The following is a 27,640-nucleotide window of genomic DNA, read 5'->3' as shown; positions in this document are numbered from 1 at the left end:
CTAGAAATAAAATTCTTCCACTTCTCATTCCCCTCAATAATGTGTCCTTGACAAGGTAATCTTGTAAAGACGAATAACCTGTCAAATCGCCCTTATGACAAGCGACAAACATATATTAAACTTTTGTTTCGTTATGTAGAAGATGCGCCGTGCAACGGAGACAGCAACGCGGTTATAAAGCTCGACCCGATACCTTGTCCGTCGACCTGCAGCGCTCCCGACGCTGACCCTTGGTGCAAGAGGTACGCCCCGCCCGTGGGCTGTGAATGCAAGCCAGGATACCTGCTCGATGATGACAACAAGTGTATTCTACCTGATCAATGTCCAGGTAAATCTTTAAGTTAAGACGATGCTTCGTTATATATAAATTGAAACTTAGTTTGCTATTCATAGTTTAGATTGATTTTTGGCTCTACCAAGGGCGATATATACCGGGACTGACAAAGCCCATACAAAAAAGTGTGCCCCTGAAATGTTTGGCGTGTTTTTATTTTTTATAAGAGCAAATGACATATTATTTCTTTATTTTAATATCATGATATCACGTTGTCACATTTTGAAAAAAATAAATTTGTAGGCATCATCAGTGTAGTTATGATAGTATTTAATAGGTGGCGCTAAAAAATTAAGGTACCATTCATAGTATGAAGATTGTAAATCCTATATAAATCATCCTTGGTTTCTACTAATCTGAAGAAAACAATTAAATTAAATTTCGTGCTCATATGTGTTGTGCCTTTTTTTTCCTAGGCAATGTAAAAGAGATTTATTATACTTTGTAGGATCAAGTAGGTATAAGATAAGGACTCTTCTGTGATGGGCTTAAGGTGGTTCGCTTTCCATACAAAAAACAACTTCCTAGTACTACTACTAGTCAACGCACACTACAACTAAATAAAAATATGCGCATACATCTACTTTACATTATCCATTGTCATACAGAAATCATGGACAAATCCATGTGATTTTTTTATTAATTTTACGTAAATGTGCGTGCCAAATTTTGTGTACAAACACAGAGCCGTCATATTTCGCGCATTTTTAGTTGACATTGTCATCAGTGACACTTGGCTCTTGACAAGTAATTATTTAAAGATATTGGTTTAGTTAACTCAAGATACAGACTCAGAATTAATGACGCATTTTGTCAATAAATATACATATCGTGTATTTCGACACTGCTAGTATAAATCGAAATGGCGTCTCGGTCAATTGACTGACTATGAAGCAGGAGATCCCAGGTTCCATTCCCAAGTTTTTTTTTTAATAATTTGAACTTTTTTTGGATTTATTAAGTTTTTTATATTTTTTAATGGAATATTTAACTATTACTATATTGCTTTCCTATTTTTATTTTCATACAACAATACAATACAATCCTTTATTATGCCTTTGTTGATAAAATAGAATATTACATGTCAGGTACATATAGGTCATAGTGTGGGTATATTATTAGTAATGTGCTGTACTCTTTGCATTTACTGAGCTGGTTGACCTATGTTATTGTTGTGCTAATGTTTTTCTTCAACAACTAAATGGTTACAAATAATAATTATTATCAATATAAACTGGTCCAGGAAAGGTATATAACCTATACTAGATTGATTATCTTTGGTGAAACAACGAATTCTTCCACTTCAGATTATAGAGTAATTTGACATTATTATTTATATTTAAATTAATATGTATAGACTAATTTCGTCGGTAACTGCGTGTTTTGTAATGGCGTCGTTGGTGAACAGTCGTCTGTCACGCCGTGAAGCTGCGTTCGAATCCCGGGTTTGTATCAACTTATTGTAGTTTTTTGGATATAAATTTCGTATTTTTTTATTGACCGAGCAAGTGCGAAGGGAGAGCCAAAGGTATCAATTTTATCTTACATAACATATTGATTTTTTATTGTCATTTTGATTTTGCATTTATTAAGTTAAGATATAAAACACAACTTTCAATACCCTCGCTCAACATAATATTTTTTCGAAATTACTCGTTAGATAAAAAAGACAGAAGTCCACTTGAGTTTTAAATGAGTTTTTAAAGCATTACGTTACTCAGTTAACTATTGCATTTTCATTTACTAATTTAAGATTTCAAAAGCGATTTGAATACCCTTGTCCAATCGAAAATAAACAATGAGAAAAAAAACACGCATTTAGGAAACTAAAATGTATCTATACTTTTTCGAAATTTTTAAAATATCAGAGTAGGATAATTATGTTAGAAATTCTGAGTTGGAAGAACCCAAAAATTATTACAATTTAAGAGAATAGGTTTAAATCTTTTTTGTGGAAAACGCTCAGTAACTACTGTACATCTACATTTATGTATAATAATAAAACAAAAAAAAACGAGAAAAAGTCCTGGATTCGAACCCACTTCCATGCAAATCATGCGATGCCACGTATTTACCGCAATGCTATTTAAACAAGCTGTCGCCTCTTGAAATTATCGACTACAAGGAATACAAAAACACTGTTTGCATGTGTGAGTGGTACTTAAAAATAGTGTAAAATAGATAATTTGTCTACATTAAGGGGATTTACGTTACAATGAAAAGTTTAATGTTTGTTTTAATACGTCAATTTTAATATTAAATGTTCGCGAAGCATACTTGAAAGTATACAACGTGTTTCCGGTATCACTCAAAACCTCAAACACCCCAACTGATTTTTATTTTTTTAAACACATCTAGAGTATTCATCTTTTAATCTGATCGTTACTTTTTTTTAATTGAATTTTTAATTTTCTGTACAGCTCTACTTGACTTTTAGCTCTACACTCAATAAAATAATTGCTAACTACCATCATAAACCATAAGACTATTCATTTGTGTACGTTACTGCAACGACATAAGGTTTACCAATAGACAGCTAAGATGTCACTGTAAAACACTTTAAAGCTAAAGTAAACTTCAAATTGGACAGGTAATCGCAGTAAGCAAATAAACTCAATATTCAAAATGACAAGGTTGTAATTAGGTACGAGTTCAATTTGTTATGACTTATGATAAACATTAAGATTAAACTGACAAACAACGTCAAACTAGTAGCGGAAAAAATAATCGTCCAAGTAACCGGCCAGTATTAATACCCCTAAGTACTGAAAAAAGGTAAACAACCTCTAGCAATGCGATATACACATTGTTGTATTACGAATACAATAGAATGGGCACGTAAAAAATAACTAATAATACTAATTTAAATAAAAATATTACCCCCATCAAGATATAGCTCAATCGATTCTACTCTCGATTCTGAACAAACTATTTTCAGGTTTTTAGTGTTAAGTGAAACACGGTGTATACATGCCTGCATGCAAAACAATTTTTACTCAGAAGCACTATTTGAAGTGGATATAGTTTTAATTTATTCTTTTATATTTAATCAGTATATTCAAAGTAAATATTTTAATTCAGGTGGTAACCCTTGTGGTAAAAACGCAACTTTTGAACCGTGCTCCTTCATCTGCCCGAGCAACAATTGCCCAGGAGTCAGCAGCAGATCATCAGTCAGCCTTAAATGCTTGCGGCCGGATCCGTGTCCAAGCGGCTGCAAGTGCAAGAAGGGCTATACAAAGAGGAGCAGTACTGATTACACCTGTATTTTGCCTTCGGATTGTCGTAAGTAGAATGTTTTTTTTTTTGCACGTTTCTAAAAAGAATGTCTCTGAAATAGAGTAAACGTTCGAACAGGCGACCGATTTTTGAATCTCGAACGCATGAATTCGCCGTTCGAATGTCTGTGGAAAACGACGTAATGCTATTTTTGAAAAAGGACGGCTATTGTCCCAGATTTGGAAGAACCTCTTTTTGACACATGACAGCGTCCACAAAACGTAAACTCGCGCAACCTAATGAAATTTTAAATAAAATCCTGTAATAATATTTAAAAAAATCAAGTACTTAAAAACAATATTTCGCTTACTTTAAATATAGTCTAACACATGTTACATTTTTGCGGATCTTCGTCAGTGAGTATTTTACGATATTATTTTATCACTCCGGATTTACTTATTATGTCATTTATCATTCATTTTTATTTTTAAACTAGTGCTGTGGCAGAGTCTGTCATTTCGATTCAAATGACATTTCAGTAAGTTGATAGAAATCGTATATTTGTCCTTGTACATAGGGCCTAATCGATTTAGCCACATCGCAACATACTCGTACTTCAAAACAAATGTGTGAAAAATGTGAACTTACAAATCTGGGACAATAGTAATGTTAACCATTCGTTTTTGATCCTATTAGTGGCATTTACATCGCTAGTAGTGGAGATATTATTGAACGAAATTCACAATATCGAATAGGCGACATTCAAAAATTTGCCCCCTGGTACTAAATCATTTTGAGTATACCATATGCTATAGGTGGCATATAGGTCCTATGTAAATTTTATTATTATTACTTATATAGGGTTTCTTACATCGGTAATGAACCAACCTTTCCTAAATTCTAAGACGGTTTTGAAAAAACACTATTGATATTTTAATGTGTGTTAATTTTTTTATTCTGTTTGGTCAGACAAGTGCCACAAAACCGGAAAAATTCTACCTGTAATTATTAAGATATCGATCAGGCAGTCTAAAAACTTGTCCATTCCTTCGTCCAGCACTTTTAGGGTCCCCCCACATCTAGGGTCTCGCGAGCGTAGCGTCGGGCCTACTGTATGGAAAAAGACGCCGCGTCGACGCGGCGTCAGGCTTTGCCCATACTGTTGGCCCGACGCTACGCTCGCGAGACGCTAGATGTGGCACCCTTAGTAAAATTACTTCAATTTTACACGCCACCTTCATAAATTATGCTACTCGGAAAAAAGTATTCCAAATCTAACCAAGGACTTTTTAAATATCGCCCATAAATAAATCAAGATAGTAAATCTAGCGCGGTAATTTATCGAGCAAATAAGTCGCATCGAACGCAGAAAAAGCCATTTGAAATGAAATTTATTCCGACCCACATTTTTCTAGCCTCATAAGCACTTTATGACAATAGGTCACCGTGGTCCTAAACACACAGCTTTAGCCACTTATCGTAGCCTCCAAGCCCTGACATTTCTGCCAGGGGATTGTTGACAGAGAAATATTTTCCCTGGCTATGTTTACTTTTGCATTTTTCTGGGAGAACATGTTTACACTTTGGTCTGAAATTATTTAGGTGGGTAGGTACCTACAGCAAATCAGGAGAGGTGTAGAAATATTTCTTAGTACCTAATTATAGAGTAAGTTATACAGATGTCTATGTACAATGGCACATATTATATTGTCGTTTTGGAGTTTTTTTACAGAGTTATCCTTAAACTCTGCGGTTAGCTAACCGTTTACCTACTATAATCATACTACTTTCGAATATTTTAATAGACGTTTCTAAGTTTAAACATTAGTTATAACGCGTGATAGTCAGACATGTGTCTTTTAGCTACCTATGCAAGGCATGGACCATTTTATCCGTAATGTTTTTTTATTGATTTTGAATTAAATTCAAGCCAAATATTGGAAGATTAAATGTAAAATGTGCATGTTTTGCGATCATCTAATGTAATATGTGTATTTTTTCCTCATTTATTTGTGCAGCTAAACCAATAAAATGCAAAGCAAACGAGGTATACAGCCCATGTCGTATAAAATGTCCTCCACAAACATGTGCCTCCATCTACACCAGCTATGACTGCCGAAACGTTAACACGAAGTGCGAGCCTGGGTGTGACTGCATCTCTGAATATTTGAGGAATGGAACAGAAAATGACCCGTGTATACCTAGCAACCTATGCCCGCCTCGTAAGAAATTAATAGATTTCGTATATTTCCTTGAAATACCTAATCATTAAATTTTTCAATTTAAGTAAAATATAATTAGCAGTATTTTTGTGCAACGACTTCAATTTATATGGAAACTGCAATAGGCGAAACGACTAAAAAAAATGAATTAGTCCTTCAGTTAGATTTTCAAAGAATTTTAGACACGTATTTTTTATTTTTTCTCGTAAACGAAAACGACGGTACAGTGCGTTGAAGTTTCGAGTGACGTCACGCCTAGGTACAATTTTTACTTAGACGTGACGTCACAAGCCCCCACTCCGGAACTTTGATGCTCTATATCTTTGTATTTTTTCATATTAGAAATGCGAAAAATATGTGTTCAGTATTTTTGGACGATCTAACTGACGGACTAAAGAGAATGGCATTTTTTTTATGTAGTCGTCATCCCTATTGGCGTACAGTCAGCAGGATATCAAATAAATTGTAGTCGAGTAGTCGCAAGTCCAATAATTTTATACCGCCTCTTATATTGACGACCTGTCTGGCTCAGTCGGTAGTGACCCTGCCTGCTGAGCCGCGGTCCTGGGTTCCAATCCCGATAAGGGCATTTAATTTGTGTGATGAGCACAGATATTTGTTCCTGAGTCATGGATGTTTTCTATGTATATAAGTATGTATTTATCTGGATGCTGATAAGCAACAATGTGTCAACCCACACGCCAACCATTTTGAGAAAATGGCGTCTAAAGATTTTTTCTCATTTTTTTGTGTTTCTCTTAAAAAAAATTGTTTTTATATAGATTGTTGTGTTTTTCAGCTATAATACGTTCAGTAGTTGTGATTATTGTAGCTTAATTTCAAAACAAACTTCAATTTGACGAAATAATGCCCTTTTCGTTTATTGCGAATTGTTCGACGACGTCAAACTTTTTCAAGACTGTGTTATGATACTTAACCCACTTTTGCTAATTGTTTAAAAATATCTATGAGTCTTAAATAAACATGTTAAAGCACATAAATTGTTGTTGTAAAATACTCTACCTATGCATATTTTTAACTTTATAAGTGTTAAGTAACATATCAGTCATTGTCACTTATGTTATTAGGTATGTAGGAATCAATACATTATTTATTAATCAAACCTTTTAATGATTTTTCTACTCCCGAACTGTTATTCGTCATTTACAGGATTGTGCGTATCGAAAAATCTGAAAACGCATTGTTTGGTTCTGTAATCATGGCAACGCATTGCATTAACGATACTGCGTGCGTGCGCGGGAAGGCTTTGGGCAGCTGAGCTGACAGTGCAAACTTTTGCAATACAGGAAACAGTGTGAATTTCGCGAGAATTATTAAAAAAAAACTATCAAAAACTAAGTGCATGGTCGTTGTAAAAGTATTGTATGCAATGGTGTTTAACTGACTCCAAAATACTCGTGGAAAGTACGCCACTCATATTTCTTGACCTCTTTTAAACGCCCGTTGAATAAAATACTATAAATTAACTATTAGAGTAATGATCATTTCTAGACACATATCTAAATTATCTGTGCTTTTTCAACAAAAAATCGTTACAAAAACCAAATAATCATCTTTAAAAAAAATAAACTACTTATCTAAAATATACAACAAAATATTTTTTTACGCTAAGAAATAGACTAAGTCATTTAAATTATGAATAACTCATGACTTGTACAAGAACAAAACATAAAATATCTTTAACAAAATAATAAACTACCATTCAGTAAGTATTCAAAAATCAAACAATATTTTTATGCATACATTAACACGTCTTAATGTAATTAGTAATTATAAAAAAATAGTAGCTTATATTAGATTTTTATATAAACACGTACTTGTAAAAAATGTTTGCAAATTATAATAACGAATATGTATATTCATGACTTAAAATGTTCAATTTCGTACTGAATTTACCATTCATGTGCAAAAATATACTAATGGACTAAGTCATAACTTATTCAAACATAAATTAATATGAACAGTTATATTTTACAATATAGTGTCATGGTACTTACACCAAAAACGAACAATTTATGACCCGAATATAATTTAACAATAATGACTTATGTTTTATAACACGGGTCGTAGCATAAAACAACGAATAAAATATCATTTTGCAATAATCATTCAAGTCTCATAGTGGGTAACTATGTAATTTTTTGCGTTTTGCAAGAATGAGTCAAGTGTAAAAAAATCGTTGAGTCAACCCTCATAACACATTATTGTAATTTAAATATGTCTTCTGCCAATTACTATAATAAGTTAAGGTTCTTGACACATTAATGCAAAACAGGCAACACACGATAAAGGATTTGTGTTAACCTATTTTTTTACTTTTGGGATAGTGAAAATTTTCAAAATGAAAAGGTCATTTTTGCAAATAGAAGTTTAAAAATCCAGCTATAACATGGCATTAAAATCTCATTTTTTTAGTTTTTGTGGGTTGACACATTATTGCTTATCACCATCCATCTATTTAAGTATGTATGTATATCGTCGCTTAGCACCCATAGTACAAGGTTTGCTTAGTTTGGGGCTTAGTTGATCTGCGTAAGGTGTACCCAATATATTTTTTTTTTAATCTAGTGACGATGACGATGAATTAAATCGCGCCGTTTGTATTATGATTTAAAAAAGTCTTTACTAATTTGCTTTTACTATTGTAGATACATAACATAATAATAATTTGAATTCCTTCCAGCGAAACCAGTTTGCGGTGACCATGAACATTATGAGACGAACAGCACCAAATGCGACTTGACCTGCAAGAACTACCACTTAGAACCAGTCATGGGCCCCTGTCAGTTAACCAATGCATGCTTCTGCGATGACGGCTACGTCAGAGATGCTAAAGGAGTGTGTATTCCTAAGAAGAAATGCCGTAAGTACCTAAGACCTAAAAAAAAATCTAAATATGATAGTTTCCCATTTTCCACCTGCCTTAGTCAGCCAAGAACTATTTTAAAATTTGAAAAGGATGTCCTCTTTCAGCTAAAAAATTAGAATGCCTGCCGAATGAAGTGGTGTCCGAATGCCACAACACCTGCCTCATGACCTGCAAAACTAGATTCCGCGGTGACGGAAAAGTGTGCCACACGGGCTGTTTAGATATATAATAATAATTTGAATTCCTTCCAGCGAAACCAGTTTGCGGTGACCATGAACATTATGAGACGAACAGCACCAAATGCGACTTGACCTGCAAGAACTACCACTTAGAACCAGTCATGGGCCCCTGTCAGTTAACCAATGCATGCTTCTGCGATGACGGCTACGTCAGAGATGCTAAAGGAGTGTGTATTCCTAAGAAGAAATGCCGTAAGTACCTAAGACCTAAAAAAAATCTAAATATGGTAGTTTCCCATTTTCCACCTGCCTTAGTCAGCCAAGAACGCACTATTTTAAAATTTGAAAATGATGTCCTCTTTCAGCTAAAAAATTAGAATGCCCGCCGAATGAAGTGGTGTCCGAATGCTACAACACCTGCCTCATGATCTGCAAAACTAGATTCCGCGGTGACGGCAAAGTGTGCCACACGGGCTGTTTAGATATATAATAATAATTTGAATTCCTTCCAGCGAAACCAGTTTGCGGTGACCATGAACATTATGAGACGAACAGCAACAAATGCGACTTGACCTGCAAGAACTACCACTTAGAACCAGTCATGGGCCCCTGTCAGTTAACCAATGCATGCTTCTGCGATGACGGCTACGTTAGAGATGCTAAAGGAGTGTGTATTCCTAAGAAGAAATGCCGTAAGTACCTGAGACCTAAAAAAAAATCTAAATATGATAGTTTCCCATTTTCCACCTGCCTTAGTCAGCCAAGAACGCACTATTTTAAAATTTGAAAATGATGTCCTCTTTCAGCTAAAAAATTAGAATGCCCGCCGAATGAAGTGGTGTCCGAATGCTACAACGCCTGCCTCATGACCTGCAAAACTAGATTCCGCGGTGACGGCAAAGTGTGCCACACAGGATGTTTAGCGACAGGCTGTGTCTGCAAGGAAGGCTACCTGAGGCACGACAATGGCACTTGTGTTCCCATCGACGAGTGCTGTAAGACTTTTGTATAATTAGCCCTTTCATTCATTAATACTTCAGAACCACACTCCGTTGTGGCGAAAGAATGTGCCAGACCATTTTTAGAACTACATCATCCTCCTTGCGTTATCCCGGCATTTGCCACGGCTCTTTGGAGCTTGGGTTCCACTTTGACAACTAATCCCAAGATTTGTCGTAGGCATTAGTTTTTACGAAAGTGACTGCCACCTGACCTTCAAACCCGAAGGGTAAACTAGACCTTATTGGAATTAGTCCGGTTTCCTCACGATGTTTTCCTTCACCGAAAAGCGACTGGCAAATATCAAAGACATTTCGCACATAAATTCCGAAAAAACTCATTGGTGCGATCCGGGGTTCGAACCCGCGACCTCCGGAACGAAAGTCGCACGTACTTACCGCTAGGCTACCAGCGCTTCTCACCACCATTTTTAGAACTACATTCCGATAAAATGTACCTATAATTTACGATTCTATTTTGTACAGCACCACCTCGCTGCAACGACGATGAATGCTACACGAAATGCGGCTCAGCCTGCCCGCCGACTTGTCAGAACCGAGGCGACAACTGCACTGCCTGCACTGATCAATGCGTCGAGGGTTGCTTCTGCAACGACTGCCTCGTGCGCGCTGATGACGGCATCAGCTGCATCAAGCCTAAAGACTGCCGTAAGTACTAGCCCCCTTATTCTTAAGAATGTTACTGAACGGAATAGTTCAAAAGTGTTTTGTACCTTTCTCACAAATACATAAGTCAACATGACAGGGTAAGCAAACTGCTCATGCTCAAGTTTCAGTACCACTAAGTTTCATCCCTAAAGAACTATGATACCTATTGGTGAGGCTTACTAACTCCACGGGATGAAAGTAATTTAATGATTACTATAGGCTCAATGAGCGTAAGAAACACGATGATAGCCCAAGACTTACAGATGGTAAGTGACGAGAGACATATAGTCCATTATGCCTTTGGATTATTGCACCATCTTGTCCCTAACGCCCTTTGACCCAACGGTAGGCAGTTAATAAAGACAGTGTCAGAAAGTTGTAGAATTATGATTCAAATCCGAGAAAAGTAAATTCCAGCTCTACACTGCTGTGTGTATAAGTAGATATTATAACTAAAAATTCCTCTGATTTTAAATATGGTTATGAGTTTCAACAACCATCCCTTATTTTTTGATTACAGCACCTCGCGCCTGTGGCCCCAACGAAAAATTCGACTGGTGTCCACCAACGTGTCCTCCAACTGATGGCTGCGAGAATATGTGGTCCAAGTTTGACTGCCGCAATGCCACCAATTGTTGCAAGCCTCAGTGTCGATGCAAATCTGGATACCTGAGGAAGAATAAAGTCTGCGTCCCTACTGAAGAATGTTTGAAGTAATAAGAAATTGATGATACCAGGCGTTTTAACTATTTTCATATACATTTGACTAATATTTTCTTGTGATCTATTTGTTAAGATTTTAATGTCATTCAAGAAGCAATAAATATTGAACCTATCAGGAGAGCTGTGCTATAAAAGTATTTTGTTCATATAAAGTTCACCAAATTAATAAATTACTTAAATCATCATTTTATCCCTGCTTTGCTTATTTTCTTTCTTATTACATATTTCCCTTTCATACTTAAACAGTCTACTAGCAAGTGTTTATTTTTCTAAGAATTTAATCAATATACCCAATATACCTACAAAAATGCGAGCGTCATAGGCATTCTTTATAAAATTCTTATTTAGGTAGCTTTATAAAAATTGTGTAGTTTATTCCAGTGCTTATTTGTTAATAATATCTGGGCGACCGAGCTTCCCTCAGTTCTATTTTAATATATCACGTCTTTAGATAAAAAAAAACTCTTATAAATACAAAAACAAAAAAAAGACAAAAAACAAAAACTTAATTTCTGGCCGGGATTCGAAACCCTGACACCTACGATCTATCTGCGTACTACATTAGACCGACCTCGTACGACTGAGCTAAGCGGAATCGATGCGCGCGCGGCGAAACACTTAACGACCGATTATTTTATGTAGCGTTTACTAACGCGAAAGAAAATATTTTACTCAACGCGAAAGAAAAACTGAAAACTCGAAAATTCGCGTTTTCCGGGATCTAAGGCTACGCTAGATCGATTTTCACCCCCGAAAACCCCCACATAACAAATTTCAGCGAAATCGTTAGAGCGGTTTCCGAGATCGTCGGTATATATAAATAAATAAATAAATATACAAGAATTGCTCGTTTAAAAGTATAAGATAAGATAAGCAAATCAATATCAGTTAATAAATGTACCTACACTACACCCACATAGGTACAATAATTTTGAATTTTTAAATTATTTAACAAAACCGGGCTATATTTTCGCTAATACGGGGAAACCCATGTAATCGGCTACCTACGAGCGGTCGAACACGAAAGTATTTACGCCTCGAACACGAGTATTTAGTAATGGTTACCTCGAAACATACATAAACGAAAAATTACACTTGTAATCAATAAACGTGACAAAAAAAAACATTATTCTCATTTTATATACCACGAATATATTTTAAACTCTCGTAATAGTATAAATTTACAAGTAATTAGTTTAAATATTTACATAGAAGAACGGAAACAAGTGGGAGTCGGTTGAAAAAAGGAAAAATAATGAAGTTGATATTTTTTATAACAATCGTAGCAGTGGCTGTATGGGCCTGCAACGCTTCATGCTACAAGAAGAAAGTGCCACGTAAGAAAGTATTTCACTTCACTGTATATTATTTAGTTTCTATTTATTAATATAGTTACTTCATAAATAATTAGATTTTACAATGAGACGTATTGATAAACATTCTAAAAACGCCTTACTTCTTATCAAATGCAATCTTATGAATTTATATATTATTATATCGTTGCGTTAAGCTTACCGTGGGCAAATTGTGTACAAAATTTTTATGTTTTTATTATTTTAATCGTAATCTTATGAAACCGATTTTTAGCGTTAAGTCAAATTACAAAAATGTAAAATCTAATCACTTTCACGCCTCCGTTTTGAAAAATAACCACATTAACTACTCTGGTTGAAAACGGTGGCTTGCGTGGGCGACGGTCGCGCGATTATTTTCGCGACGGCGATGACAATTTATCGATTCGAACGCCGTGCGACTCAAACCGTCGGACGCAAGACACGGCGTAAGAGCTCAGGGTACGCCGAATGGCACAAACGCTCACGAAAAATAACGAAACATTAACTATCTCTATCGTACTGGCTACAGAGCCAGCGCTTTCAGGCGTGCGTAGCCGAATGGCACTATAAACGCTCACGAAACGAAACGCTCGTAGATATCTATCTCTATCGCTCTTACGTATTGGCGCGACAGAGCCAGACTACCTTTCTGCGACGCGAAACGAAATCGAAATGCCGCAAAGGTAGTAGATAGAGATAGATAGCTACGAAAGAGATATTATCGTGAGCGTTTCGTGAGCGTTTGTGCATTCGGCTACGCACACAAGCCGCCAGACCTTCCTCATTTTGGGATAAGCAAGCATGAAACTTTGGGATAATCTAGAGCTCGTATACATATATAAATATCAGCCTTGACAATTTAAGGAAAGTTAGTGTTTAAAAAAAACCTTATAGCAAAAAAATGGCCGACGGGCCGAACTATTTAGGTCATATACAGACATTAAACGTCGATCCGAAATCTACATTATCCCAATGTTTCATCCTTGAGAAAATGATGAAGGTCTGGCGGCTCCGGGCTCTTAGTCTATACGAATACGAAGAGAAACTGGATACCTATTTCGTATCAATACGGAAGAGAGAGACATCTAGTTAAATATCTACGCAGCCAACTGCAAGTTGAAAATCTTGAAAAATGACTGTCTAAATAAATATCTGTTTTTTTTTAATTGTGTTCTTTTAGCATCACCTTGCCCGAAAGGCGAGGTTCGTAACACGTGCGGTTCGGCTTGCCCACCCACCTGTGAAAATAAAGACGAACCGCCAATATGCACTTCACAATGTGTCGACGGATGCTTCTGTGCCAAGGGTACCTACCGCAACAAGAAAGGCAAATGCACTGCGGATTGTTGTAAGTTAACGCTAATAAACACGAAAGTAAAGTAAAAACTATAACTGCTTACTATTATAACTATTATATATAAGTAAAGTTAAAACTATTGTACACGGTGTAACATGAGGAAACCGTATAATTTTAACAGCGTATTCCTCATGATATTAGAAGGGTAAAATGTCATATAAACTTTTCTGGATATCGCCTACTTTCAGAGTTATAAGCAATTAAAAAATAACAATTACTTATTATTTCTCAGAACAAAACGCTGTTTTGATTGCGATGATGCCATTATCGGACATTACATGATCTACTTAACTATCCTCTTTGATAATATCAAAAAGTAACTAGTAACTCATTGCAAAAAAGTATTTAGAAAAAAAAAATATTTTAAGTGCCAGTTCTACATATACCTCTATTAATATTTTATGCAAAAAAGTCAAAAGAAAATTACACAAAAAAAATTTGCTTGACGTCATATAACATTTTATCTTTATTTTGGCCTCAGAAATGCGTAGTTAAAATCTTTCGGTTTTCTTATAATACACCGTGTATTATTCAGTGTTTTAAGTACCGTAACACCCCGTCTTTTCTCCTAGGATACCGATTCTTCGCCTGCTTTAGTGAAAGTTGAAATTACCGCCTCGTTTTTAGTGCAGGTTAAGCAAAATCTACTGAAATAGAAAGAACACTATAAGGCGGCAATTAAAAAGCGCTGGTGGCCTAGCGGTAAGAGCGTGCGACTTTCGATCCGGAGGTCGCGGGTTCGAACCCCGGCTCGTACCAATGAGTTTTTCTGAACTTATGTGCGAAATGTCATTTGATATTTGCCAGTCGCTTTTCGGTGAAGGAAAAACATCGTGAGGAAACCGGACTAATTCCAATAAGGCCTAGTTACCCTTCGGGTTGGAAGGTCAGATGGCAGTCGCTTTCGTAAAAACTAGTGCCTACGCTAAATCTTGGGATTAGTTGTCAAAGCGGACCCCAGGCTCCCATGAGCCGTGGCAAATGCCGGGATAACGCAACGAAAATGATGATGACTATAAGGCGGCAATTCCAGCTTTTGCAAAGCTAGGCGAAGAGACTGGGTTGTATAGTCCCTAGTAATTTAAGTGAAAGAAATACCTTAGGTGTCGTTAACGTCTCTAAATGTGGTGCCAATGTATTTCAGTACTCTGGTGGAGGGTAGTATTATTATTATAGTATTAAGTTAAGTAAGATTTATTAAATAAGTGAGTATACATAAGAGTCTGCTCAAAAAACGTGCATGAATGTCCATGGTATGAAGTCTTAATTTTTTTTCAGCTAAGGATGCATAGTAAAGTATAGAGGATCATCATCGTTATCATCTTCTTATCATACGATATATTACATTTATAGTTGGACGAGGGTGATGACACATAAAGCTGTTGGGAAGAAAGTTTTTCTTTTTTTTTCTTCACTGTTTTAGAACCTTGTATTGTCCCTGCCATTTCAATGAGTGTGGCCAGTTACACTTCAATTAGCGACAACAAAACATTTTTATAAATTTCGGAATCTACGAAAATCCACAGAGTATTGCGACCCAGCGCCTCTGCCATGAGTTTTCACGTTTTTAGATTGCGACAACGTAAAGGAAATGTTTGTAATGTCCCTCCACCTTTCGAGTAAACCCCGGGTAAATCGATGACTTTCTCCTAACCTAGACCTCTCTGTCAATGAAGTATATCTGACTGTGTCAATTTCATTCTAGCTCCACCAATCAAATGCAAAGCTAACGAGGTATACAACCCGTGTCGTATAACATGCCCCCCTCAAACGTGTGACTCAACCTACACCACCTATGACTGCCGTAATGCTACGAAGTGCGAGCCTGGGTGTGACTGCATCTCCGAATACTTGAGGAACGGGACTGCCAAAGACCTTTGTATACCTAGCCGCCTGTGCCCGCCTCGTAAGAATCCCACTTATTTCCAACTAAATAACGTCCACTGACATTATGAATCCGATACAGGCCAATTAGAAAATGCTTATTAAACTGATGTCACAAATGATGCTAGAATCATATCAGTTAGTTGCGTTCACGAGCGTCTCTCAAACTTCACTTGCACCACCAAAAATGGAGGGTTAACCCGAGGTTAATCCACCATTTTATATGGAATTTGACGGTTGACAGCCCACTAATCTCGAGTTAAGCGGGTGGCGGAAGTGGCCCTGGCGGAAGAGAAAGAAACGCAGGAATGTTAGCTGTGAGTAACTGACACGACTCCATGCAGCTTTATTTTAATATTGGTTTGATATTAGCGCTTGTTTCAGTAGTACCTGAATAAAATACCCAACTAAATATTTTAGTAATATTGTAATTAACGACGCACATACAATGAAAGAGACGAGTCGTTGAATGTAACTCCGGATCCCATAAATTTCACGAGTCTTTTCTTTCCACGTATCTCTGGTGGTTATTTTTAAGTTCTATTTTTATTTCAGCTAAACCTGCATAGTAAAATGTAGCAAGATCTGCAAGATCATCGACACAATTTTACATAAGTATTTAATTAGACTTGAATTTGAATTATCATAATACAGCTTTGTAAAATAGTGTATGTATTTTCGTTATTCTATAAATTCATACATATATCAGGATATCACACACTAAAATAAAAGTAACCAAGTCCACATCGGCGGCTGAGTGGGGAATCTAACCCGGGTCTTTAGCTTACGCGGCTAGGGTCCTTTCCACTAAATCGTCCAGCCACTGCGGTACCAGTCGCTAATGCTCTGGTGTATGGATATCTTTGAAAGGTTAGGCGCCTTTAACCAACTATTTTACTAAATAATTGGAATTATTTTTATATTAAAGGAAAAAAATGGAAAAATTTCCATTTTTTTTCCTTTAATATAAAAATGTTTAAAATCGTTAGCAGACGTTTCTGCTTGTTAAAAATAAATTTAATTGGAATTATTCTTCTGTGACATATTTCTAGTTGGCCAGTTGTTCTGAACGTAGAAAAAAGAAACTATAACAAAGCCTTAAGATAATGAGGCACTTTAAAAACTTTCTAGGCAGCCTTAATGAGTCGGCTCGGTTGGCCAGTGCTTAATAGCTTTTTTTTTCAGACTGCTCTAACTTTTAGATCGTTTCAAGTGAGCTAAATGCTGACAAGTTGACAACTAAATACCTAACAGTTGTAAACCACCGTGCTTTATTCGTCAGTCCATCACCCATTAGCAGCATTACCAACTTATGTGGATACCGGAGAGACACCGTTTTTGGCCACGTAATACATATTATACATCGATTTTATCACTAGGCACCAACCTGGGATCTCCACATTCCAGAATGGAATATGTATACACCTACCTGCCCTCTAATTTATACTTAACTAGCTTTTGCCCGCGGCTTCGCTCGCGTTAGAAAGAGACAAAAAGTAGCCTATTTCACTCTCCATCCCATCAACTATCTCCACTTAAAAAATCACGTCAATTCGTCGCTCCGTTCAGCCGTGAAAGACGGACAAACAAACAGACACACACACTTTCCCATTTATAATATTAGTATGGATATAGCTTACCACGATCTTTCTCACGAAAGTAAGTTACGACTACGTAACTTACTTTCTACAGTTAGTACATAATTAGTATCACTCGCAATAATAAGGGTCGGTTGCACCAAACCGTCTGTTGCTACGTTGCTGCGTGGCGTTGAATGTTTCTGTTAACTGTGGTTGATGCAACTGGCTCTAAGTAAGTAGGAGTCTAAGTATGTGACAATAGTGACTTGTGGTATATAGTCAGACAAAAACAAATAGAAATTAAAAAGTTGCAATACATAGAGGCGTTCCTTCTAAAGATCTGACGACGTAATCTGATATTTGAGTACCTACCTAAACAAGTGATTTGGTTTAGTATTCAGCTCTGTACTAGTTACATACGCACTTATGTAGCTTAGCTTCAATATAATTATGTAAATCTACTATAAATATTGGTGTTTGTAGTTTGATCTTGTTATTTCTGTGTGCGTTTTTTATTTGCTTTCCGAATGTTTTTGAACTTTGTTAGTTCTCTGGTCGTTTCAAATCAGAATTTGCAATAAATGATAGGACAGTTAGTGTAGCGGTTACACCGTCTGACTCTCAAACACGAGGTGCCTATTCGAACCCCAAGATTGGCTTAACTTTTGTACGTGGTGGAATGCTTATTGTCCTGGGACATTCCACCCAAGGCGGAGACGGAATTCGTTGGTGGTTTTAGACGGTAGTCCTACACTGGTTAGTCCGTCATCGTCCCTGGTCCCTCGGACTGGATGGCATGCGTAAAGGGCCACTTCAATTGTCTGCATATTTAATGAATTAATTATCTAAAGTCACAAATTAGCAGAAGATAAAAAACCAGCCAAGTGGGAGTTGGACTTGTTAGAACCTACGTAAGTTTATTAACTATGAAGTTCGTATGTGCACCATTATAAACTCTACTGGTTGAATAGAATCGTCTTCTAGACAATGTCACATTATGTAAACATGTCAGTTTTGGTTCAGTTCGTTTGCCTGTGCGGTCGGCACAAATATACATTAGAAAACTATCTAGTATTTTATTTACTGTGTCCACGGATATTTCCAAGTTGGTAGCAGAGCGTGGTTGCGGAGCGCGCGATAAGAAGCGTTACGGAGAAAGCCAGGTGCATGCTTCAGGAAGCAGGCTTGAAAAAGGAATTCTGGGCAGAAGCGGTTAACACCGCCGTCTATCTTAAGAATCGCTCTCCGACTAAGGCTGTGATGGGCAGTACACCAGAAGAAAAGTGGACAGGTAAAAAGGAGAATCTTAGCTACCTGCGCATTTTTGGCTGTCAAGCGTATGCCCTTCAGCACAAACGGGACAAACTGGATCCCAAAAGTAAGAAGTATATTTTTGCCGGATACTGTGACGACACAAAAGGTTACAGATTGATAGATCCGGAGAACAAAGATACGAGGAAACTTTTTCTCCTGTAGTAAGATATTCCACTATACGTACGTTACTAGCTTTAGCAACGGAACATAACATGAAAATCGAGCATCTTGATGTAAAAACGGCGTTTTTGAATGGAGATTTAAAAGAAACTGTTTTTATGGAGCAGCCGGAAGGCTATAAGATTAAAGGCCAAGAAGATAAAGTTTACAAGTTGAATAAGGCCATATACGGACTGAAGCAAGCTTCGAAGTCTTGGTATGAGAAAATAAATGGCGTTTTGACAAACAAAATGAAGTTCAAACGTTTATCTTCCGAACCTTGTGTTTATGTCAAGTCGAGCGGGAAATCCATTATTATAATTGCGCTCTATGTTGATGACATAATGTTGTTTTCTTCAGCTGATTGCCGAGATACGGCTGAAATCAAAGAAGAATTAAAGAAAGCCTTTGAAATCAAAGATTTAGGGCCGGCTCATCACATTCTTGGAATGAGGCTTTGCAGACAGAATGACGAGATTACTCTAGACCAGTCAAGCTATATTAAGAAGGTATCATATGTCGGATTGCAAACCTGCGCGAACACCTATGGAAACAGGTCTGAAGCTCGTGAAATCTACAAAGAAAGATTGTACGCACGACTACAGAGGCCTGATAGGATGTCTAATTTACATAGCGGTATGTACGCGACCAGATATTGCGCATGCTGTCAGCTCACTCAGCCAGTTCAACGACACGTACGACGAGACTCACTGGAAGGCGGCGAAACACGTTCTTCGCTATCTGAAAGGTACGCTTAATCATTGTTTAACTTTTCAGAAGTCAGGTTTAGACATCGTCGCATATGCTGATGCTGATTTTGCGTCAAATGAGGTCGATCGCCGATCTTATACCGGTTTTGTGTTCAAAATCGGAAATTCTACTATCTCATGGGAGAGTAGGAGACAAAAGACAGTCGCTCTTTCAAGCACGGAGAGTGAGTACATGTGTCTGTCAGATGCTTGTAAAGAGGCTCTCTTTCTACGCAAGTTTCTGTTCGAAATTTACGGGGTACAGTATAGGATTACTTTGTTTAATGACAATCAGTCTGCACTGAAATTGTGTGCTAATTCTATGTACCACGCCAGAACGAAGCACATCGATGTACGGCATCACTTCATCAGGGAAATCGTTGAGGAAGGTACTGTCGTTTTAAAATACCTATCAACTGATGAAATGATGGCCGATGTTTTAACGAAACCGTTAGCAAAAGAAAAACATGATAAGTTTGTTAGTCATTTATTTGTATCATTAAATAAGTGACTTGGCTCTAAGCAAGTATATAGTATATTATACTATACTATATACTATAGTATATTATACTATATACTATATACTATATAGTATATTATACTATATACTTGTGAAGGTATAGTTTGTTTTAGATCCGTTTCATGTATGTTTTGACTATTTGTAGTTTTATATGTTACGGATACTTTAAGAAATTTACTGATACCTTTGCTATGCCTATTTTTGTGTTGTAGGTAATGTTTTGTTTTTAGACAGCGGATATGTCTAATGTATTTGCTTAGATTACTATGTGTTTAATGTATGTGATGTACATGAGTTTATATTGGTTCAAGGGCCAATGTTAGAACCTACGTAAGTTTATTAACTATGAAGTTCGTATGTGCACCATTATAAACTCTACTGGTTGAATAGAATCGTCTTCTAGACAATGTCACATTATGCAAACATGTCAGTTTTGGTTCAGTTCGTTTGCCTGTGCGGTGGGCACAAATATACATTGGAAAACTATCTAGTATTTTATTTACTGTGTCCACGGATATTTCCAAGTGGACTTACCCACCGAGGGTTCTGTGAATAAATAAGTTAATTAATTCTGTTTTATTTATTTCTTACTTTATGGATTTTTTACTGTTAGTTTTACCTATATAATGTGCAAAATATCATAATTCTAATAGATAAACGGGAAATACCTTATTCATTTTTAACCCCCGACGCAAAAACGACGGGGTGTTATAAGTTTGACGTGTCAGTCTGTGTGTCTGTCTGTCTGTCTGTCTGTCTGTCTGTTTGTCGGTCGGTCTGTGTGTGTGTCTGTCTGTGGCATCGTATCGTAGCTCCCGAACGAATGAACCGATTTGGATTTAGTTTTTTTGTCTGAAAGCTGAGTAAGTCGGGAGTGTTCTTAGCCACGTTTCATGAAAATCGGTCTACTATGTCGCGGTCGGGGGTTTTTTCAAAATTTTAATTTTGTAATACCTACCCTTGAAACAGTTGAGAGGGTGCAATATACATTTTAACTACTTATAACTTTGTCTCTGACTCAGAAGTTTGATTCTTTGAATGGGAGACAGAAGTAGGTACTACAAGTGATCCTAGATAAGAGTTCCGCTTTTTTCCTTTTGAGGTACGAAAACCTGTGTTCAATCTATGTAAAAATTTGACAGTTTAAATACTTATGTGTGTGAAGCTATACGTGAGCAGGTTACACGAAAATGTGGAAAATATTGCAATTGTTTATTTTAACAATAGGTACTTTTTGAGGCGGCATTAATTCATTGAACCTAACAAGTAAGTAGTATTAATTACCATTACAAATTTAATGTGATATCAAATCAACTTTTATACATTTTTAACTCTTATCGCAGTATACATTTACAGGTAATTAGTATAAATATTTAAATTTCACACAAGAAGAGAAACAAGTGGAAGTCTCTTGAAAAAAGGAAAAATAATGAAGTTGATATTTTTTATAACAATCGTAGCAGTGGCTGTATGGGCCTGCAACGCCTCGAAATGTAAGAATTTGTCTTTTTGACTTATTTATTTATGTGTATTGTACCTCAGTGTATGTCTATTATTAGCTTATATTTATTAATATATTATACTAATCGTGAAGAAACCGGACTAATTCCAATAAGGTCTAGTTTACCCTTTGGGTTGGAAGGTCAGATGGCAGTCGCTTTCGTAAAAACTAGTGCCTACTCCAAATCTTGGGATTAGTTGTCAAAGCGGACCCTCCCATGAGCCATGGCAAATGCCGGGATAACGCAAGGAGGAGGATGATTATTTATTAATATACTTCATAAATAATTAGATTCTACAATGAGACGTATTGATAAACATTATATGTGACAATCCATAAGAAAAGGGCCCTTATGGCGGTTTCTAGTTACGGAGATATCGACGTTTTTGTAAAATCGTTCGAAATTATCGATTTTTGAATTTATGCAAAATAGTAAAATATACGAATAGACGTGCAATTGTAGCTTGGTTTCAGTAGTGTACGTTAAGTATTTCTATATTAAAATTCAGCTCAAAGTTTAGTAGAAAAGGGCCCTTATGCCAGAGCGCGTTCGAAAATATGAAAACTGTTGTTAAAAAATGTTGTAATTACTTACAACTTTTGTTTATAAGTTAGTTTATGTTATATAGGTACGATTCAATGAAGTACTTTGATACCTAATTTAAAAATTACCCGATTTAGGTACCTAGTCGTCACTTTAAAATAAAAATCTTACTCGTGAGTAGCTACTAAGTGCAATCTGACTTCAAACCTCACTCGGCGGCGTGTCAAAGCGAAGATGTTCTTCCTTTGACTAATGCCGCCGTTACCACTGTCTCTCTCTTACTCGCGACACTTCGCACGCCGCGCTCTTCACGCGGATGAATGGTCCCTTATTGGTGACATTATCGGTGGTAAGATGTGTTTTCTTCCGATATACTGTGTCTTAAATAATTAAAAAACAAATATTAAGAATTACAAATCGATCTGGTAGGTACTGTGTGAATTAATAATTATAATAAACGTTTTATGAGAATTACTGATTAATGATCAAGATTTTAAGTTTACTTCATATAACATTTTTTCTTTGGTATTCTGTTATAATACAAGATAAGTAACTAAAATAATAAAATACATTAGCAATGAGTAATTTTTATCTGTGATGGTCATAAGGGCCCTTTTCCCAAATGTATGGGAGTCAATAATTTGTGATTTTTATGTAACTTTAAAAATTTATAAATAAAAAAATAAGACATGCAGAATAATTCTGACACTTTAGTTATAAATGTGTAGACTGATTAAATATAATTTAGAAGTCTCTATACGAAAATTATTATTATTATAGGAGCAGATGTTAAATATTCTAATTGTGATATTCTGATTAAAATATACATATTTAATGAACCATGGGATTTTATTTCTATCCTTAAATGTAAGTTGAAACATATATAACTATGTACTATAGTTCAGATAGCAACATATTAGAAGAAAAGCCAAAAAAATATGTTTTCCTAATTTTTTCTTATAAGCGACTTGCCCTAATCAAAGCTCGATTTTTCATGATCTGGAAGTCGATGAAACACAATCACAACTGATTCTCAAAGAAATGTACCTTGAGATATACAATCAATCGTCATCTATGTAACTTCCAATGGGAACACCCTTAAAGTGAGTTTCAAACTTCTTTTCACGTTTTCTCAAAAGTGCAATACTTAGCATGTGTATGCTTGATGATTTTTAAAAAAAAAAGTACGTGGCCTAGGGCCATGATTTTTTTTGTATTAGATAGCTTATTTAATGCAGATTTAGGATCTGTGCCTAACTCAATACCTGCCATAAGGGCCTTTCTGTGATGGATTGTCACATATTTTCCCCTCACTAGCTCGGAAACACGTGTTTTGTCCTTTAATACCAGCGGGTAAAAACGCATTTTATCCACTAGTGGGTAAAGTAACCTTGAATAAAGTCAAATTAACTGCTTTAAAATTGATAAAAATAGGTGAATCTAGTAATAAAGATGATTTACCACTTGTGGAACTACTGGAAGCAGTGATAAACGCATTTTTTGCGTTGTAGTTTCCTCGCTATAGTGAGGGGAAAAGTTTTGTGTTACACTCGGGTGCAAATGTATTTTACTTCTCGTGTGTTGAAAAACGAGCAAGTGAAAGGATTCTATAGTTGAACCACGAGCGAAGCGAGTGGTTCGAGAACAGAATCCTGAACTTGCGAGTTCCGCACTCGGCGTTAAAATACAACTTTGCCCCCTTGTATAACAAATAACTATTAAGCTTTACTTCTTGTCAAAATCAATCTTATGAAACCCATTATTAGCTTTAAGCCAAATCACAAAAATTGGACTAAATCGTAAACAGGTCAGTTGCGCCTCCGTTTTGACAACTGCCAGCCTAGCCACATTAACCACTCTGAGGTGTACGAAGCGAAACTGCATATTTCGCATCAATACGGAAGGGCGATAAAAAGAGATATCTAGTTTGTTTTTAACCGTCGCCTCATATCTCTCAAGAAGGACGGTGATCAAGTCGTCTGTATGTTTTTTTTTAACCGTCGCCTCATATCTCAAGAAGGACGGTTATCAAGTCGTCTGTATGTTTTTTTTTTTTTTTTTTTTAATGTTTGTTCCTCGATATCTCCGTCGTTACTGGACCGATTTTGAAATTTTTTTATTTTTATTGAATGTATGTATGTATACATACAGATTGGTCCCATTTTTCTCAGAACCCAGTTCTGATGATGGGATCCTGGAGAAATCGAGGGAACTCCTCGAATCTGAAAGGCATACATATGGTGATTTTTGTGTTTTTAAAGGAACAGCATGCATTTAGATACGGAACAGTGACATTTGGTGCAGTGGAACTGCTGATGATGGCCAGAACGGAACTCTTCAAATCTGAACGGCACGCTTATAGTGACTTTGGTATTTTTATAAGAACAGCATGCACTTTCGTCCAGAACAGTGACATTTGGTGCAGTGGAATTGCTGATGATGGTCAGAACCGAACTCCTCAAATCTGAACGGCACGCTTATAGTGACTTTGGTATTTTTATAAGAACAGCATGCACTTTCGTCCAGAACAGTGACATTTGGTACAGTGGAACTGCTGATGATGGCCAGAACCAAACTCCTAAAATCTGAACGGCACGCTTATAGTGACTTTGCCATTTTTATAAGAACAGCATGCGCTTACGTCTAAAACAGTGACATTTGGTACAGTGGAACTGCTGATGATGGTCAGAACCGAACTCCTCAAATCTGAACGGCACGCTTATAGTGACTTTGGTATTTTTATAAGAACAGCATGCACTTACGTCCAGAACAGTGACATTTGGTGCAGTGGAACTGCTGATGATAGTCAGAACCAAACTCCTCAAATCTGAACGGCACACTCATAGTGACTTTAGTATTTTTGTAAGAAAAGCATGCATTTAAGTACAGAACAGTGACATTTATTTAGTTATGTTTGTTAAGAATATTGAGTTTACAAGTCAAAGTTTGTCAAGCTTCGATTTCTTATAATATAATCGGATTCATGAGGAATTGAGGAAACTCCTCAAACCTTAACGTTATACGTATATTCATTTGTGTTGCCATCTAATAATTAAAGCATTAAAAGCAGTTTTAAAAAATACTTACACATTTCTACATAATCCAACATTCGCAAGTAGCTTTCACCAGAACCCGAAAGGCGACGGTTTTTTTTTTCTTAAAAATTATTTGTATCTTTTATTAGGTGCCTAAACTGCTGAAAAATTACCAATATTTTTTTTGTTTTTTTTTATACAAGTACCTACACAACACGTACGTTTCATATAAATTGTTTTATCAATTTCATCAGGCAGTACCTAGTTGTTGCTCTACAATTATTTAGAGGATGCCACGTCTTTATTGTAAATATGAGATATCTAGTTATCTACGCCGCCTGACCTGCACTTCCAACTTTCGAAACAATGATCGTCTAAACATATTTTTATTAAAATTGTGTTCTTCTAGCCTGCCCGAAAGGCGAGTACCATGACACGTGTGGAACCGCTTGCCCAATCACCTGTAAAAATATCGAAAATCCGCCAAAAACATGCACCAGGCAATGTGTCGATGCATGCTACTGTAACAGGGGTACCTACCGCAACAAGAAAGGCAAATGCGTTAAGGATTGCTGTAAGTTGAAGCTACTATAATTCCAGTGATCGGGGATTTGGATGCCACACCACGGGATATCAAGTAGAAACAGTGATATGGATATGCCGTCCGACCCGTGATAATTTTTCTTATGTCTTAGTAGTTAAATGATCAGACGGATTGTCTAATGGTAAGCAACTACCGTAGCTCATAAACAATGAGGTTACAAGTAACTAAAAATAAAAATTCCCGTGCAGGTAATAATATTTATAAAATAAACGATATTGAATAAGCAAGTTTAGCATGTCTTCGTTATGATATAGGGAAATAGGAATGATTAGGTGTGTAAAAATAATGAAATTGTACAAAAATGTAGGTATTATTTTAATATAAAAAAGTCAAACTTTCTTTGTCACTAAGAAAATATTGTGTTAATTTTGCACTAAATTATTTATCTATAATAAAGTAAATTTTTATACTCATATTTTATTGTAAGTGAGGCCTATACTAAACTAGTTAAGAAAAATAAATTCAGTAGTAATAACAATGATGATTTGATGTCGCATTTAAAACAACGACCCGAAATAGCAATAAGTTGATAATATAAAGGTAGTACTTAATATCATGATAAAAAAAACTGTCCTTTTTCTAACCACATAAAACTTGGAATCCCGCGGCTTATCCATACTAGCCTAATGTTTGAAGTCATTCACCCCGTGTGGCATCCAAATCCCCGATCACTATTACTTATACTCAGTGGTGGTGTACCGTGAAGCCCCGTCTTTTCTCCTAGGGTAGGTACCGATTCTTCGCTTGCAGAAGAAAGTTATGTCGCCGCGAGATAGACTACCCGTCATTATGTCATTAATCGAAAGGCGAAGAAGTCGTGTGATCTATCTCGCGGCAATCATGTGCTAGGCCTACTGGTTTAATGCAAGTTGAAATTACCGCCTCGTTTTTAGTGCAGGTTCCGCAAAATCTACTGAAATAGAAAGAACACCATAAGGGGGTAATTTCAGCTTTTGCAAAGCTAAGCGCAGTCAGATAAACTAGGCGAAGAGACGCGGCTGTATAGTAGTTGATATAATTGACTGAAAGAAGAGTGAGTAATTTAACTGAAAGAAATACCTGTAGGCACAGTATCCTTAGGGCCACTTGCACCACCCGCTTAACTCAAGGTTAGTGGGCTGTCAACTGTCAAATTCCATATAAAATGGTGGGTAACCCTCCATTTTCGGTAGTGCAAGTGAGTGACCCTTAATGTCTCGAGATGTGGTTTTCATTAAGAAATTTTAGTTTATTAAGTGAATATTAGCCTAAGTGCGTTTTCACATTATCCGATCCGATATCGGATGTCGGAAGGATTTCAAAGGCAAAAATCAAAGATGGCGGCTTAGATGTATGGGATATGGGTCCGACATCCGATATCGGATTGGATAATGTGAAAGCGCACTAAGTCTGCTCAAAAGTCGTGATTTTTTTTCTCTTTCCGCGCACACTCTAAGGTGTTTTCACGGTATTAAAGCTTCATTTTTTTTTCAGCTAAGGATGCATAATAAAGTATAGATGGATCATCATCATATCACACGATATCTTAGGTAATTACATTTATAGTTGGATGAGTTGTAGGTAGATACCTAACGACACATAAAGCTGTTGGAAAAAAAAAGTTTGGTTTTATTTTCTTTTCTATTTTTAGAACCTTGTGTTTCCTGCCATTTTAATGAGTGTGGCCAGTTACCTACACTTCAACTAGCGACAACAAAACATTTTTATAAATTTCTAAATCTACGAAACTCCATTGAGAAATGCGGCCATGGCCTCTGCCATGGAGTTTTTATGCTTTAATATACATTTTTTGATCGCGAAAACGGAAAGGAAATGTTTGTCTATG

The 27,640-nt window shown here is 36.4% G+C and overlaps 2 protein-coding genes across 9 annotated transcripts in view; both read left to right on the top strand.

Annotated features, from left to right (window-relative positions):
- Positions 1-11,431, top strand: part of LOC125239923 (zonadhesin-like) — a 75,519-nt gene extending 64,088 nt beyond the window's left edge. For 5 of the 7 annotated variants that reach the window (XM_048147727.1, XM_048147704.1, XM_048147743.1 and 2 more), the window contains one exon: positions 140-278. Coding sequence is in view for 2 of the 7 variants with exons in the window: in XM_048147720.1 (XP_048003677.1) it covers positions 5,572-5,775; positions 8,480-8,659; positions 8,917-9,096; positions 9,357-9,536; positions 9,651-9,839; positions 10,329-10,511; positions 11,032-11,228 (1,313 nt within the window). In the remaining 5 variants the exon portion in view is untranslated. Of the gene's footprint in view, positions 1-139; positions 279-5,571; positions 5,776-8,479; positions 8,660-8,916; positions 9,097-9,356; positions 9,537-9,650; positions 9,840-10,328; positions 10,512-11,031 lie in introns of those variants that run through there. The other 2 variants (XM_048147720.1, XM_048147734.1) reach the window with 2 other exon arrangements.
- A 1,029-nt stretch (positions 11,432-12,460) lies between these two features.
- LOC125241324 (von Willebrand factor-like) lies at positions 12,461-27,414 on the top strand. Of its 2 annotated transcripts, none has more exons than XM_048149741.1 (5): positions 12,461-12,571; positions 13,749-13,916; positions 15,631-15,831; positions 25,621-25,790; positions 27,308-27,414. In XM_048149741.1, exons 1-5 carry the CDS (start codon positions 12,490-12,492, stop codon positions 27,377-27,379), a joined length of 693 nt encoding a protein of 230 aa, XP_048005698.1. In that variant the 5' UTR covers positions 12,461-12,489; the 3' UTR covers positions 27,380-27,414. The 2 variants fall into 2 exon arrangements, with proteins under 2 accessions (XP_048005698.1, XP_048005706.1); XM_048149749.1 differs by having other exon boundaries at positions 25,621-25,785; positions 27,289-27,413.
- The last annotated feature ends 226 nt before the right edge of the window (positions 27,415-27,640 follow it).

Source organism: Leguminivora glycinivorella, chromosome 2 (assembly GCF_023078275.1).
Source record: "Leguminivora glycinivorella isolate SPB_JAAS2020 chromosome 2, LegGlyc_1.1, whole genome shotgun sequence".
Taxonomy (NCBI): Eukaryota; Metazoa; Arthropoda; class Insecta; order Lepidoptera; family Tortricidae; genus Leguminivora; species Leguminivora glycinivorella.
The sequence above is the reverse complement of the archived record's forward strand: the minus strand, read 5'-3'. Positions and strand labels throughout refer to the sequence as shown.

What these genes read in the sequence shown, in the direction of transcription:
- LOC125241324 (XM_048149741.1), top strand. Translation starts at nt 12,490, where the DNA reads ATGAAGTTGATATTTTTTATAACAATCGTAGCAGTGGCTGTATGGGCC. An exon ending in CTACAAGAAGAAAGTGCCAC is followed by an intron (nt 12,572 to 13,748) that starts GTAAGAAAGTAT and finishes GTGTTCTTTTAG; the next exon opens with CATCACCTTGCCCGAAAGGC. An exon ending in GCGTTAAGGATTGCTGTAAG is followed by an intron (nt 25,791 to 27,307) that starts TTGAAGCTACTA and finishes TGCATAATAAAG; the next exon opens with TATAGATGGATCATCATCAT.